The sequence below is a fragment of the Cebidichthys violaceus genome, unplaced genomic scaffold (genome assembly GCF_023349555.1).
Source record: "Cebidichthys violaceus isolate CVI_PGR_0920_01 unplaced genomic scaffold, fCebVio1.0.p SCAF_6, whole genome shotgun sequence".
Lineage (NCBI taxonomy): Eukaryota > Metazoa > Chordata > Actinopteri > Perciformes > Stichaeidae > Cebidichthys > Cebidichthys violaceus.
In genome coordinates this window covers 9,188,429-9,205,672 of record NW_027176816.1, presented here as the reverse complement: position 1 = coordinate 9,205,672, position 17,244 = coordinate 9,188,429, and the positions used below count along the sequence as shown (strand labels likewise).

The following is a 17,244-nucleotide window of genomic DNA, read 5'->3' as shown; positions in this document are numbered from 1 at the left end:
TTGTTTACCTGAAAAATCTCATTCTCATATTTACAAACTCCAAAAGACTGGAGCGTGTTGCTCACTATAGCAACTTGTCCATTAATTCAAACATGCCGACAACTGATTAAATAACAACAGCAGATGTGAGGTTTGCGCAGTAAAAATGGTTGATGACATTTTAATAAACACTGAAACAGATTTTAACTGTTAAACTGCCATACACAGATTATTTATAACACACAAAACGCCAATGCCATTTTTTTTTGTATCACTTATTTACAATATACTGAAGATATGTACATACTGTGTCTCCTGAAGGACAGATAACAAAATACTTTCTCTCCATTTGCTGTTTTCTTTTTTTCAGTCTGTGTTTTTCAAGGGCAAACATAGGAGTAACATACTGATATTTACATGACAACAACACACAAACATACAAGATATATATGCTGGTCACTGTAATACAGCATTTAATGGCAATAATAAAGAGTATTTTTTTATTTTTATTTTTTTTACTATGAGACCTTGTTTAGACCATTCGAACAATCACTGAGATCTTCCAAAAAGAAAGAGCACTTTAAGGTCCCAAATTTCACTTTGTACCCACGTAATACAAACAAATTACTTTTTATTTCTCATGTATATTTTTTGAGCTGTATGGAGCTGTATGCTAAATGAAATCTGAGAAGTCTATACACACTTGTACACACAGACGAAATTAAACATCACAGTAAGAAAAGTTGAGCATTTGAAACTTTTTAGTTTTTTTTGCTCCTTTGCTGATTTATTTTTTTATTTTTTTTTAAATGTCTTTTGAAACAAAGAAATATAATGTTCACGGTTTTCTTTTATTTCTGTTTACTAGATGCTATCATGTTTGGTATTGTGCAAAAAATGCTCGTTGTCTCCTAAATGAGGCATCTTGAAATCACGGCCGAACCTTCTCACGCCTGGTCATAATTGATATGCACTTTCCCAAAATTACAAAACCTTGAAACACTGAATTATATTTTATCATTGTTGACAATGTCCAAGTCTAGCCCCAGCATCTCATTTTAATTTTAATTAGTGTTTGAGCAACTGAAAAGCCTATTCCACAGTATTTTTCAGTTAGCTTATAAGCTGACAAATGAAGATTTGAAACTTTTTGACCATCACCAGGAGGCTCGCTCTCTGCCGACTGGAAGTGATCACTGACGGCACCGAACAACACACAGTAACCTCATGTACAGAGATGTAAATGACTTTGTGTTGGTCTGACGTGGTTTATGAACGTAAACACCCTGAGAACATGGCACCATGGACTGTTCCACACACACACACACACACACACACACACACACACACACACACACACACACACACACACACACACACACACACACACACAATGACGACACTTGAAATAAAAGTTTAGACTTGGTTTCCGATGTGACAGAACAAATATGAAGAAAGAGCAGATTGTGGTGCATAGAACTGTTTTGGGCAAAGGAAGCTATAATGGTGCCTGTTTTAACCAGCAGGTGGTGCTTCACTCAACCACCACTGATTCAGGTTGAACAGCTGCACAATCATTTCTTTCTTCTTCATAAATCATCCTTCTAACTGTAGCTGTAAAGAGCTAACACAGATGCCCAGTATTAGAGTGAACAAAGACATGTTACGAGGAGGAAAGGATGAATTAGTTTGATGAACGTGTGTGAAAGAGGATTTTCTGCAGGGAGTTTTTTTAAAAAAAAGACAAAGTTTCTATTCATTTCAGGCACAGGCGCTGAGACTTTGCAGACATGGCACACAAGTTTTTAGCAGGAAACAGATTTAAGAAAACAAAAAGAAAACAATTCACAGACGATTTGACAACACGTTGGCGACGTGTAACCCTGTTGGCACTGGGGGACACAACATGAGACAATTCAGAGAGCTTCAGACTTAATTTTTGCTTTGGACGATGTGTGTTTGCTTGGTCCAATCCTGTGTAAGTCTCATTGTTTTGAATGATTGTCTTTCGACTCAACATCCACTTGTAACAGGGGAGAAAAAAAGGCCAGCAAGATCAGAAAAATGACTTTCGGTTTGTTTTCTGTTGGATTGTCTTCTGTTTTTTCACACAGCTGAAAGGTTTTTCGGCTAGTTCCATACCTCACCTGTCATCACGTGTCTCTCTCTCTCATCTCCAGTCTCTCAGTCTTCACTTACGGCTAAGTTTAGACGATGGAGTCCCAGTCAAAGTCGTCCTGGATGTCGTCTGTGGCGAGCATGCGTCTCACCTGGAAGTGTCCCAGAGGCAGCCTGTGTTGTTGCTGCTGCTGACTCAGCTGGCTGAGATGACCTGAACGTGGAGGGAGAGCAGAAGCCTAAAGACTAAAAGATACTGTTGCACACCCAGTCACATTTCAGCGCCACTTCTGCATCACACATCTGTATTATGTATTTGTGAGTCAGGTGAAAAATAGGAAACTAAGATTTTGACTAGAAAATTCTCTGGCAGCCAATCATGTCACTGGCAGCAGCAGTGAGTGGAAAAGTCCAAAACCACAGAAATCCTTGTAAAACATCAAACAATTCACCACGCCTTAAATCCTCATCCACCTAGAAACAAATGGCTAGTCTATCGTGGAGATGCATGAAATTTAACATATCATCTTACTGAATTTAATTACACTGTTGTAATTCAAATTTAAAAACAAATATAGAGGGTGGACAAAATGGTATGGACAACTTGTAATTTAATCCAATGAAATAAAAGCTATTGTATCTTCATGAGGGTGAGACAACAGTTTGTCTTAAAGGGACACTCCATTGATTTCATGCCTGTAAAAACAGTCATATAATGTCCTCTGTGACTCTGGAGGAGCTTTGTCAAGTCTGAGAAAATTACAAGGGGCATTGTTTGAGTCATGGGGAATGTAGGATCCAGTTTTGTTTGCAGTTTGACCCATACTGGAGACTAAAAATTAATGCAGTACTAAATTGCTGGAGTAACCCTTTAATTGTTTGTAGTCAATGCACAGATTAAACCGTATTAATAAATATGGTGAAATCTACCAACCTTAATGAAAACTATGACTTATAGGTTCTTTCTGCTTTTTATGAACGTTGATGTGTGACATTGCATCTTCGTTTTACTCCATAGTGTCATATTATTACTATTAAATACTGATGTTGTACCGTCCATTAGTGAAATTCTGATATTGACAAACACACACACACACACACACACACACACACACACACACACACACACACACACACACACACTTGGATATAAACCTGCATACACACATACACTCTTCAATTCCACCTGCTCCTCCTGACCTGCTAAGAGAGCGATGGAGCAGTCACCTGTCATGGTGGGAGCCGTGTTACTCATGGGAGGCATGTGGGGGTACCCTGGTGGGCCCATCAGAGAGGAAATGCTCTGTCTCGAGTCGATGTACATGTTCCCTGTGGGAGAACAGACAAAAGGGCAATGACTAACTGTCAGATTAGTATCCCAGCTTTCACACATTGCCTATGTGGCTCTGCAGAACATGAGCTGGGATAGCTTGCGCACACAGTTTTACTGCCATATTATGCTAAGCTTGAGAAATCCTACAGATTGTGCTGGAATTCCCACTGGTGGAATGTCTCCACGTCTCCATATCTTTATTACAGCTGCCACGAAGCTGACAACATCCACAATTCTCTTGTAAATCTATAATAATGAAAACAATGGCACAGTGAGGGGCGAGACTGTAATTCAGCTCCCCTCACAGCAAGAAAGTGCAAAAATCTTGCAAGAGAATGCCTACAGTCAAAAGGTGGGAGGTTTAAAATACCATTCTTAAGCAGAGGGAAATATTGTGTTTCTTTACTCTATTACATTCATCTGACAGCAGGAGTAACAAGTGAGATAAACTCATAAATTACAGATTTTGTATCTTGTATCTTCAAATGTATCCTGTAGTAAACTGTGTGGAAAACCCTGCTCTGTCTGCTGACCCGTGCTGATGTGTTGGTGATGTTGGTTGTGCTGCCCGTGCTGGCTGGCCTTTGGGTGCATTGCCCCATGCGGCTGAGCCGGGTGCTGCGGTGCTCCAGGTGACGTCGGGTGTGGGACCTGAGGTTGTGGGTGGGCGGCACCCTGCGGGGGGATGACCCCCGTGGCCGTGAAGAACTGGTTAATGGAGGAGCACAGGTCAGCCATCTGAGCGGCGTCCAACGACCAGTTGTTGAGCTCAGCCTGCCGCATGCTTTCCTTCAGACCTGGGAGACAGACAGAGAGACAAAGATCAACCTGAATGTTCCACATATCTCACAGCTTCAATATTAGATTATTTTTATATCTAAATTTCTAACTTTTATTTTGACTGTAAAACAGCTTCACCTGCGATTTCTGTCTGTTACAATCGTTCACTGACGCTACATCACACTCATTAAATGTGAAATATTAAATCAAATAAAAGTTGGCATTTCTATGGCTCCACAGTTGCACCAAATCTGAAATTATAAATGTCTTTTGCATCATCTTATTCACATATTTGTTTTTTCAGGTTCTTAACAATAATATAAAATAATATTCTTTGAGTGTGAACGGTGCAAATCCTGGGTTTCCAGGATATAAAAAGTTAATAATATATAATTAATAAGATATATTAAGCACTGATTCCTGAATGAGGTCCAGCAGTATCGACAGTAACATGTCCTTTACATTAGACTAACAATGCTTCAGTCAGAAATTACTTATTCCAGACAAACACTCAAAGCACCTTAGAGAAAAACTTCATATCAGCATCACAAAATCATACGTAATTAACATCCAACTAATGTAAAATATACTGTCAATATTGTTCCACCTAAATTACAAGCACTGACCATCACTTTGACAACATGCCTGTTCACATTTTGAGATGGAGACCCTGAACCGATAACACCTTCTCTTCTTCAAACAAAGACACACCTAAGCTTCCATTCACAACCTGCTGTCTGATATTTCCAAAAAATCAAATTCCCATTGTGTTTGGCGTCGACAGGGACAAGACACTCGGCCCCTGCTCTTTGGAGGTGAGCCAGAGGCGGTGAAGGATGGCATTACGACGGTGTGAGGGAGGTCAAGCGCCGCAGGAGGAGAATGAGAGAGAGAGAGAGAGAGAGAGAGAGAGAGAGCAGCAGCGGGGCCCGTGTGTTGTAAGAGCAGCCATTGCCATCCATCGTGTGTGGATGTTGCCGGCTTTGTGTGCTGACCGTGATAAGAGGCTGTTACTGAGCCGGGGCCTAATTGGATTATTCACATCATACAACTGGGAGGGAGGGAGACAGTGTGTGTGTGTGTGTGTGTGTGTGTGTGTGTGTGTGTGTGTGTGTGAGAGAGAGAGAGAGAGAGAGAGAGAGAGAGAGACAGAGAGAAACAGAGAGGGCAACCTCTCAGATGCAGGATAATGACTTTTATTAGGGCTACTATTACAACACTGGATGTTATTATATTGGGCCTCAAGGGCGAATGTATATGAAAGCTCAGAGAGGAATCGTAATGATTTAATCAAAGTAACTGATCGGCATAATAAGCATTATATCAATTCTCACTGTGTCAAAACAGGCTGCAGTAGACAGCTTCATCATTTCAGATGCTGTTTACACTGATGGCACCACACTGATGGTGTGTGTGTGTGTGTGTGTGTGTGTGTGTGTGTGCGCGTGTGTTTACAGGATGTGTGTTACCTTGAAACGGGGAGAGGTCTACGTCAGCCCAGTTGTAGCTGGTAGCAATGCGGCAGCTCTCCTTCAGCCAGTCCAGGTTGGGGTACCAGTCTGGCAGAGAGACCACACACACACACACACACACACACACACACACACACACACACACACACACACACACACACACACACTTGAGGACATCACAAGTTTCCCGGAGCCCAAAGTGACATCTACAAAATCGTTTAATTTACAATTATAAATTAAACCAAAATTAATCAGTTCTCAAAGTGTCAACTAATTGTTTCAACACTAAAATAAATACAAACTCAGTGTGATCAGTGTGGCAGCGTTAAATTATCTGAACTAATCCAGATTAAAAAGTCTCAGTAAAGTTCTGCAGTCAACCACAAGGTGGTGTGACTTCCCATTGAAAAAAACAGCCACAGGTTTGCTTTTGGTAGAACAAAATAAAGAAAGATGCCTTCCACCGCCTTCACCACCGCAAACTAAACAACAACACATTTGGATGCCGTGGATCAAAGACTGAGGGATTGCTTTCACTCATCCTCTGCCTGGTTGAGGGGAATACTAACCTAGATAAATAATATCTGAAGAGTATCTTTTTTGGCCTGTGAGCTGTGTTGCCACAAAGGAGATGCAAGGGAAAAAACAAAACAAAAAGAAAAACAAAGACTGGGAATATGAGCAGGACAAGCCTTGGTGAAGCTTTGGAGATGCCTGTCTGTATCAGCCCAGCCTCATAATATCAAATGCTCTGGGACCTTACAGAGGAAAGAATATAATATAAATGCAATGAGTCCGTGCCGAGACAAGCTTATTCGGATGTTTAAGGTGAATTGTATTTACACCAATGTTGCTTTGGGAGTCGGGAGGAGAAGAATCATTGTTCGCTGCTGAACAGCATCAATATCTAGGAGACAGTAAACTATACCATACACTTTGTGGCTTCCTTTCACACAAAGAAATCAGCAAAAAGGTTTGCAGCAGAGCAGAGAAATAGCTGCATTGACATTACGAATGTTGATGTTGGATTTTATTTCCAGTTTGTGGACCCTTCTGAAGTTGCGATTACACTTAGGAGACTGACGTTAGCAGTTCTCTCACGCAGCTGCTTGTATTAATACTCCATACAATATGCTCAGTACGTAGTGCAATATGATGTGAATATCAACAATAGTGGTCAAGGCTCATCGCAGTTTGCCATAACTCATGGAAACAATGTGATTTCTCAATCACAACATTAAATATTTCATAACTGTATCGTAGAGTATTGTTCAATAACTCGGGGTCTCGCATGTTGCAAAAGAAAACTTGTTTGTGTAGAATGTTTTTGTGTTTATAGCGTCTTTCAAATTAGTTTTGTCTTTTTTGATACTGTGCACTAGGTGTCACCAGAGCCAGAACTTTCCAACGCCTGCACATGAAAACCTTACAACGTAAAAACCGCGGCTCTGTTCTCACCTGTTGAGGGGCAGGTTTGTCCGGTGTGACTCTGGTGGGAGAGAGACGGGTGCTGCTGGGAATGAGCAGGGTGCTGTTGGTGTTGGCCATGCTGACCGTGCGCCTGGTGCTGGCTGTGGGTGGAGTGAGGGGAGAGGTGCTGCTGAGGGTGGTGTGGGTGGTGTGACGTCTGACCGTGGTTGTGTTGGTGGTGGTGGCCGACGCCGTTTCCCACACCAGGAGAGTGCTGGTAAGAGCAGGCGGTCCGGGCCTGCTGGCTGGAATCACCAGGCATACCCATCAAACCTGCTGGAAAAAAACAAAACAAAACAGACAAAGACAAAAAATATCATGGGTGAGGACAGGGAGGCTTGGTGTGACTGAAAATACTGTTAATCTGTAGAATATACATGTACATTCAACCCTCAACTGCTGTCCATCTCACGTTGCCCTTTTAATCTGACCAAGGTATTTCTGCAGCTTTTTTTCACACATATTTTCACCCACTCATGTTTCACTGTCACCAGCTTCAGACTGTCTACGACTCTCTCTTGCTTTCATGCCACTCAAAAGGTTATTTTTGGCAAACCAGTATGTGACCTGAGCCACAGCGCTTAAATTGATGTGTTTTATGGTTTACTTCCTGGTGCATATATATCATAACAAAATATTCCTCATGCCCATCACCCAGTAGGGTTACAGTTTTTGGGTGATTTTCTGGATGCTTTTTGGCATTTCATTCAACTAATTTAATGGTCTGGGTTATCTCTGAAGATGGTGAGCCACTGCTCAGCAGGCCGAGAGACACAGCGGGGAAAACAGTGCGTATATTCTCACATCTAACTCACAGGTTTATTTTGACCAATCCAGAGTAAGAGATTTTTGGAACAGTTGATAGACAAACCAATTACTTTTTTTGTTTTTATGTCCAGTTGTTGGGCTGTGGGTGGCTGGGTGCCGAACATCGTTCATTTTCACATACCACACACATTTCAATGGTGCAGGATTTTCTTGTCAATGGCTTTTATTTGAATCTCCTTTACACTTCATCATGGATACTGGAAGCTCCAGTAACCTTTTGGGCAGTAGTACAATGCAAGTTATTATTATTTAAAGGAACAATGTGTAGGATTTAGGTAGGGATAGATAACTCTAGGATTGTAGTACAACTAGGAGCTACTCTTATCAATACTCTTCTCTTCTACATTACTAAATAATTGCTTTTAAAAACATTTAGATAATTAAAAATCAATATATAAAGTCATTAATATCTCACTGGAAACAAATCTAAAATGTTAACAAAATAAATACAATTTCTGAGTGAAGTTTATATTTAGAGAATGAAGAAGACAATCATCAGTCAGTATTGTCTTTTACTCGCAAATATTTTATAGTACCAAAAGTAACAATTGCAATTGTCTTCAACTCCAGTATTCTTTACTTCACCTGGTTCACTTCACGGTCTCCAGCACGGCATCTTTGCTCGCTGACGCTTTGTGTGCATGTGTGCTTGTGTCTATGTGTGTGTGTAGTTTGGATGAGCTCGGCCCGACACAGAGAGCAGAGGAGATGCTCGCTACAGCGTGATAATAAATAAACACCAGTAACGTCAGAGCTTATCAAAACTCCGGTCTTTAATAATTCAGCACCGTGGCACGTTTAATACCAGAGTTCTGGTAAGAAACCTTCTTCAGATAACAAAAAAATGCAAACGTCTCTCTCCAGAGCCAGTGTTAGATTGGACCGTTCTGGGTAGAAACATGGCGGTACAAGATGGCGGACCCCGTGGAAGACGAACTGCTCCCTATGTAGATATAAAAAGCTTTTTCTAAGCTAAGGAAAACACAACGATTCTTAGTTTCAGGCATATAGTTATGAATATCATATTCCATTTCTGACAATTAATCCCCCTAAATGTTACTCACTGCTCCTTTAAATGTAATGTAAGTTGAGTTAAATGTAATTTGTCACAGTTACGGTGTTCAACAATCAATACTGGTTAAATATAAAGACAGAGATGATGCATAAGTGTGGCCAGCAGAGAGTGCACTATCGTCAGAAACTTATTTCCATAACTACATTTATCTCTTTTGTTGAGAGTCTTTTGACCTTTTCTTTTATCTGCTGTTTCATTACTTATCACTAAAAGACAGAGAATGCCAGAACAGTGACTGTTACGATCTCTTCAAACATCAGAGGAGTGATACAGAGGGAGTTTTTCTTTTTCTGACCAACAAATCATAATGAAATTGATAAGCATACCAAGGCTATCTGGACACATCTTAGTGAGTGACTTTTCCCTCCTGCTGTCAGGGAGTTGTTACGCTTGTACCGTGAGTCTTTTATGCCCCCTGCCATTATTAATTTGATGTTCATTTTGTCTCTATTGTTCGAACTGTTACTTCTGTCAGAAAATGATTGCGGCACCACCTGAGTCACTTACAGTTTGGTGTGCGTTCTTTGGACTTACTGTAGTTTTTCATAGGAGGCGATGAGCTCCGCTGTCTGGGTGACTCAATGTGACTGAAATACTGTGACTTCCTGCTAAGCCTCTCACTTTCTTATTGAGTTGTCTGTATCATCCCCCCCAACTAGTATTCTCATCGTCTTATCTTTTCTGCGTGTGCACCCCTGACCACAAAGTGAAGGGGACCTTGTCAGAATGTGAATACAGGCAGCAGTTATTGAGCTCAACAGAGCGCATCGATCTCCACGGTTACATAACTTACGTGGATGTGTGTGTGGAGACGAAAGCGGGAGAGGGGAGGTGATAGGAGGGTGGTGGGGTTGAGGTGGAACGAGGCCTGATGACCTGAAAGCTTCAGGAAGCAATTAGCAAGATGCTTCACAAACTGTAGAACCAATCTAATTAGCTGCTATCAAAGCTGCAAAACCCTTTGCTCTGCTCGACTGCGGATGTGTTTGTGAGTTTTTCTTCCTTCTTCTGTAGAATTCTTCCTCTTAATTGCCTTTACTCATTTGACTGAGCGAGTCGTAAAACGCAGATATGCGGAACAACAGGTTTTTTATTAAAATACAATGGAGTAGGAGTAGAGTGTGATGGAGGTTAATACTGGAATGCGTTTACTGCTGTGAAAGCAATGTTAAATTCTTAGCATTTCATTAGGAGCTTAAACTTGACAGCTAATTATGTGCATGACATAGAGGTTTACAAGTTGTTGTTTTTTTTCCTGAAAACACATGCGTCAATTAGGATGTTTGACGGGCACACATGAACACTAATCCACATGCAAAATGAGGGTCGACACCCACCTTGCTGTGAGAAGGACTGCTCAAAGACGCACTTGTACAGACTGCGGAAAGAAGAGCTGAGGTCCTCGAAGTCTGAGAAACAGAGCTGCTTGTCCCGGGACTCCAGGACGGGCAGATCGTACTGGGGCTGTGGGGGAAGCGGCGGCGGCGGCGGCTGGGCGGGCTGCTGGAGGCTCAGGGACTGGGACGAAGGCTCTGAGTGGCTACTCACCTTCAAGACAGAGGAGAGAACAGACATAGAGACTGTGAGAGGTAAACAAAAAAAAATACATCAATGAAGGAATCGGTTTGAAAAAATACATCAAAAGGCTGAATTCACACTGCAGCTCAAAGTGTGAAGCCTGCAGTCAGGCCGACATCGGCACTGCATCAAAAAAACATATTTCAATAAGACCAATAATGCCACTGCGCTGGTACAATGGGAGTACGGGCCGGGTACGGTCCGGGTTTTTATCATAAACAAAATGCAACATTATCTAATAAAGCACCACAATCACAAATAAAACATGGAGATGTGCACATTCCTGGTCGGTAACTGTTCAGTCATGACACGCAATTCGAGGTTCTCATCATTTATAGCAACAGTTTCAGTTTGGAGTGGCTCTGTGATGCTTTGACACATATCACCACAAGCTTGACACAGACTGTCCCTGAGCTCACAAACCCCCGACTTACATGAACATATACTGTATTAAAAACACATAACGAACAGCTACAAGCTAATACAGGAGGAGGCTGTGGAGGTGGAAGGAACCAAGCAACTGCAGATTTAATGAGCGGCAAATGTTTTTATGGACATTGGTGTGGGCTGCAACCTGTCTAAATTGAGAAACCCGAATTTAAATTGGGAGAGCTGCATCGTAAAACAGATAAAAAGTAACATTCAATACTTATCACATTCAGTTTCAAGAAACTTAATTTATTTTCCAATTGTACCATTCAAATTAAATTTTCACATTAATTCTATTTAACAAATTATTTTTTCTTTATTCGCTAGGATTATCATACCAAATTCAATTTCCCGCAATTAAAAGGGAATCTTGGCTGGCACTAATTTCCTTTTCGTATGAACACACAAAAACAAAATCCACTGCTTCAATTTTCTGTCTCCTATAGTGATTGCTGCCCGTCTCCCTCTACCCTCAATCGTCTCATCCTGTCATCTTCCTCACCATCCACCCAGCAAACACAAGCAATTTGCTGTGATCAGTGTGCCTCCGCAGATATAAGCCGACTTAGCATGACGCATCCCCCACACGTCTACCCCCAACCCAGTAATGGATGCCTCTCCGTCAACTTTCTTGGTGTCTTTGAGGTCTCTGCCAGCGATGCCACAAGTAATCACCGTCAGTTAGGGGGGTATCACCTGTGCCAGGTAATGAGGCAGAACTAACCCTGATCCCCCTGGACCAAACCGCAGATGAGGTCTGAGGCGATGGAGGAGGAGGGCAAGGGATGGAGGAGACGATGCGGGGAGGAGGAAAACAAAAGACGGCCTCCAGAAATGAGAGGTTAACGAGATGAGATTGCACTGACCTTTGCTAATGCAGGTGGGAGGTGAGTGGGGCAAAGTGATTGATGGTAAAAAGGTGAGCAGCTGTTACAAGGGAAAAATAATAAAGAGTTGGGACTTCTCAGCGCTCCTGTAATTTTGGACCAAATGTTTTTGGGCTGAGACTGGCCTTAAAATTGTGTTATATTTGGTTTAAAGGGACAGAAAACAAACACTTTGACAAACATGTGAAATGCGAGAAATGTGAGATCTTCAGTCAACTTTTTTTTAAAAGTGTCCAGCTGCCAATTTAAGTAAAACCTGTTTGCATCTTAACCTGTGATATTTTAAATTTAGAAGTCAAATCAATGTTAAAAGCCTTTCTTATATAATGAACTCCTTCTCCAGCCATATTTTCTGCAATTGATCAGCTCAGATCATAAATTGTTTGTCGTAATAAGTTTCCTTAATAAAAAGGCAAGTTGTTATCGTCTCACACACATCTGGCCACATCTGTCTCAGTGTAGTGGGGGGTGACCGTGGCTAAGTGGAGAGCAGGGCCACCTTCAGAGGGTCGGCAGTTCAATCCCCGGCTCCTGCTCCACTAGTCTCATGTCAATGTGTCCTTGAGCAAGACACTTAACCCCCGTAGCTGCGTCTACGGTGTGTAGATAGATACTGAATTGTAAGTCGCTTTGGATAAAAGTGTCTGCTAAATGACTGTAATGTAATGTAATGTAATGTGTATCTGTGGCCTGCCAAGTCCCGAGTGTACTTTACATCGGCCAAGCCCGTAGGCACCATTACAGTAGATGATATGAGATGCCTTGATACAAATAAAAATGTGAGTGCAGTAAATGGCAAAGAGACAGGAAAATCTAGTGTGTAACTGAGGAGTGTGAGGGGCCACAAACAGTATTGATAGCTGGTTGCAAAACAAAAATTAAATTCACAAGCGATGCATAAGAATGCAACATTCAACAACAAGCAAGAGAGTTTTCAATCAACCTGCATTTTTAATTGCATTTCCACACCTCTGAAAAGAAAACAAATATATATTAAAGCTGCGAGCAGCGATGAACGGGCCCTCGCATCCTCCCGCACGTCGGCCGCGACCGTCGGACTCGCGGACACGCTTTCCTGCGTGCACCGCCTGATGCTGGAAATTGCAGTTTGCGGTTTGCCATTTGAAATGGCACTTTGTCAGCGGTGCAGGAAACGCACCGACCAATGCGTTGTAAATTTCATCACGTGATGCAGCACAACCAATCAAATATGGGTATTCTGACAAGTTTCCTGGGAGAGACGAGGAAAGAAAACGAAGAGTAGGAGAATTACGTGAGTCAAAGAAGTTATTTCACATGACGTTCTCCAAAGAGAGAAAAGTGGTCAGAGAGACCAGAGTCTTTAATCTTTAACCAAGAATGAACAGACTCTTATAGGTTAATTCTTCCCACGGACAGTTTAAAACCAGTGTGTCTCATATGTTCAGAGACCGTGACGATTATTAAAAGTGGTAATGTGAAGTGCCACTACGAGACAAAGCACAACTCTTTTGAGCAAACGTACCCACTCACATCTGAAATGAAGACACAGAAAATAAACCTAAGAGCCCAATATGATCAGAATCCCAACACGTTAATTCACTGACCAACTGAGCTGAAACAAGTGGTTTAATAACCACAGATCAAGTCATTGCTCACAGATTTCTCTTGTTAGAAGATGAGAAAAATATAATATTGTGGCTTTTTTGATTGACATCACTTCACACCTGAATGAACTGAATTTAAAGCTGCAGGGCAATTCAGTGAAGTACTTTATTTTAAGATGCACATTTTTCAAAAGCTTTCTGTTATGTCAGTTATTCTTTAGTCCAGCCCTTATTTTACTTGAAATAAGAACATTTATTTATTATGGGTGTAACGGGTCACAAAATTCTCGATTCGGTTCAATACGATACAGTGGTGCCACGGTTCGCTACGTTTCGGTATGTTTTCAGTACAGCAAAAAAGCAGAAATGCCAAATGCTCTCTGGTGAGACTCTGAAGTAGTCTTCAATAATGAAAGGTCGTGTTTGATACTTAAGATCTTCTCTAAAATCTTCCTCTATAAACTCAAACAGACACATTTCCTGGAAAGCTTTCGAAGTTTTATTTTTCAGACTTAGTTACAGCGCTGCAGGTCTTGCTCTATCTCTCTCTCTTACACATCAAATTTACTTTAATATTAACACTTACACATAAAGGTTTACTAGATTATGATAAATAATATAAATGTGGTCAACACATGTCTCTCACGCGTTTCCTCGGTGTCGTTGTTTCTGTTCTCACTCGTAGCTCTGCTGGTGTCTCTGTCTACTGGAGAGCAATCCATGTTTTGTTCCTTTATAGTTTGTGTGTGTTAACTTGTTGTACAGAACAAAATAAACAATATAAGGACAGGAAAGTCCTCTGTTTTGTGTCTGTCCTCTCTCCTTCAGACGTCTCCGTAGGTCTGATACCTCCGCTGGACACAAAGCTCACTAATCGCTCCATTAACAGCTGCTTCCTCCGCAGACATACAGACTTTAACTGAACAACAGCTGCTAGTAAAGACAACAAGGTCAACAACACCTGTTATCAGTTCTCCATGTTGAATTAACCTGGTAGTCAATAGTTAATCAAGACTGTTGTTGTTTGTGAACATCCGGTGACATGATAGGAGCGTGGCGAATCAGGGAAGGACATCGCGTTACGTCGGATAGGTTGCCATGTTTGGGCGCAGTGGCTCCACCAATTTCAGCTATATTTTTTTTTTTCAAAAGCAATTTAATATTATTCAAACATATTGTTCGGTTTGTAATGCGTACCGAACCGTGAGCCCCATACCGAACGGTTCAATACGAATACATGTATCGTTACACCCCTATTATTTATGTATTATTTATAATTCATCCAGTCAAATTTGAAAACTGAGAATAATAATTGTTCAAAATATAATTGATGTGTACTTTCTTTATTTGATTTGACAGTTGTTGACTACACAGAGACGTTGTTACTACTACTAGGTTTCTTGAATATATGGCACTAAATAGCGCAAATTAGATATTATTGTAATGTTCCGGACCTTTGCCCAAGGAGATTTTCTCAATCTAGACCTTTTGGAATTTGAATTGAATACCCCTGCTCTATATCAACTGTAAACCACATTGTGTAAAAGTCATGTAAATCGGATGCTGTTTGTCAGAAAACGCAGAATTCCTTTCGCCAGCAGGTGGCGCTGTGAGTATTAGGGAAAATTGGCTTGTAGACATCCTCAGGTAATGAGTGTTATCAAGCATGGGACGTTTGGGACTGTTTGGAACAAGTCTAGCTGAGTTACATCAGCTTTTTTGATGGGGAATCACGTAAAGTAGCCGCCCGCTATGGCTAAGCCATTCCATCAAACACAAAGCTTATGATAATAATGTCTTCTCATTACTTATGACACATGTACAAAGTTCAATGAGTTTTTGAGCATCCGAAGCCACTAAACCATTAGCTTCCTTTTTCATGGTGAATGATGCGTTGCCACGGCAACAGCGTTCAACGAAAACTCACAATATTCATGATGATGCATCTTCAATGTCTTAAGGCTATCTTTACTAAATTTGAGACTGATCATGTCAACTGGTTAGGAGGAGTAAATAAAAGTATAACATGTGACATTTCCTTTTGCCAGTAGGTGGCACTATGAGTTATTGAAAATGTTGCATTTGAGATGTGCTAAGGGTTGAAGTAGCATCATGCATAAGAAATTGTGTGCAGATTGGATAATGCACCTTGGAGTTATAACAACTTCCTTTTTCATGCCGATTGAGGCAAAATGGCCGCCACGCCACATCAAGGTTCTTTTATGAAATCTCACGAATTTGATAAATTTTCATCACAAAGGTCTGAAGAGCATTCTGACCAAATTTGAAGTCGATCGTATAAATTCTCTAGGAGGAGTTTGTTAAAGTACAAAGGCTGAAAAATGCAAAAAGTGACAAAAAAGTGACAAAAAAGCACAAAATCGCGGGTTTACTGTAGCGCCCCCTAATGGTTGAATGGAAAGAAAATTTCAGGGTATGTTACAATATGTGTACTGCACATTTGCTGCAAATTTGGTGATTTTAGGAGAAATGGTTGAGAAGTTATGTGTATTGATATATAAGCCACGCCCCTAAGACGTTTATTGGTCCATATCTTGTAAACGCAAAGTGAAATCAAAAAGCTTTTGATGATGTAGATCCAATAATGATCCACAGCAAATTTGGTATCAATCGGACCAAGCGTGTAGGAGGAGTTCGCAAAAATGTGTTTTTCACAAAATTCAAGGTGGCGGAAAATTTCGGGAGGCAGAGTTTAGAGGTCTGAGAGGCTTTTTTGTAGAGCTAGCGGAGCTGGACGTGTGTCAATTTTCAAGTAAATTGGACATACTGGCTGAGGGGCGTCGCCGGTCCAACTTGTAGGGGGCGCTAGAAAGCCATTTTTTTACACACAAAATTGCAACCTACATCAGATGGTCTATTTTCACCAGACCTGACAAGTGTGCAAACATTTTTGAGTTTTCGAGTATGGCAAATGCTCCAAAAATGCGCCCAAAGTGCAAAAATAAAAAACAGAAAAAAATTAAATAAAAAACATTAGAATTTCAATAAGGCCTTCGCTGGCCCGTTGTCGGTTGCTTGAGCCCTAATAAATACAAACATCTTTATGGGTGTCAGCAATTTGATTTGTTTGGGGAGCCCAAATAAATTCTCCATATAGAAAACATGCATGTCAAACAGCAATACAAATTTGATATTTAGGAAAACATTTAAATTATTTAGCATGAGAGCACGCAAGAGAGCACGACTAAAATCTATGATTTATCCAGGTTAAAAAGATATATGAACGTGTCTGTTCATGCCATCTGCTTATTAACTTCACTTACATTTTACAGAACAATGCAGATGTCATCTAACCACACTAAATGTGCTCTGCAGAAGCCAACTGAATATATATTTGCTTGCAAAGTATAAATGTGAAACAGAGCTCTAGCAGTACTGTAGATCCAGCGTACATGTCGTTAGCTGGTAACCACCTCAGTCTGCTAAGGGTGCCGCAGACACCTTCTGTACCGACTGAGGGTGTCTGAACTGGTGACTGAATCATCCGGTTTATTTCAGAATCAAATGAACATAGTAAAAACTTTTAGTTTGAATTCTGTTGGTTTAACGTTTGCCAGATCGAGATAATATAAAAAAAAATAGAAGAAAGCCCCAGCCCTGCTGAAGTGTCCTTAAATAAGAGTCTGTAGCAGCAGCAGGTCAGCTGTTGTTCTTGTGAAGACAGAAATAAGAATAGAGATACTTTCCT

The 17,244-nt window shown here is 41.0% G+C and overlaps 1 protein-coding gene across 4 annotated transcripts in view; it reads right to left on the bottom strand.

Moving 5' to 3' along the window:
* Positions 1-126: 126 nt before the first annotated feature.
* The window catches only part of LOC137889596 (forkhead box protein J3-like), a 53,179-nt gene continuing 36,061 nt past the window's right edge, over positions 127-17,244 (bottom strand). For 2 of the 4 annotated variants that reach the window (XM_068733523.1, XM_068733524.1), the window contains exons 8-13: positions 10,393-10,603; positions 7,141-7,428; positions 5,680-5,769; positions 3,964-4,227; positions 3,298-3,426; positions 127-2,311 (exon numbers count right to left, since the gene is read on the bottom strand). In XM_068733523.1, coding sequence (XP_068589624.1) covers positions 2,187-2,311; positions 3,298-3,426; positions 3,964-4,227; positions 5,680-5,769; positions 7,141-7,428; positions 10,393-10,603 — 1,107 coding nt within the window. In that variant the 3' untranslated portion in view covers positions 127-2,186. The remainder of the gene's footprint in view (positions 2,312-3,297; positions 3,427-3,963; positions 4,228-5,679; positions 5,770-7,140; positions 7,429-10,392; positions 10,604-17,244) is intronic. The other 2 variants (XM_068733526.1, XM_068733525.1) reach the window with 2 other exon arrangements.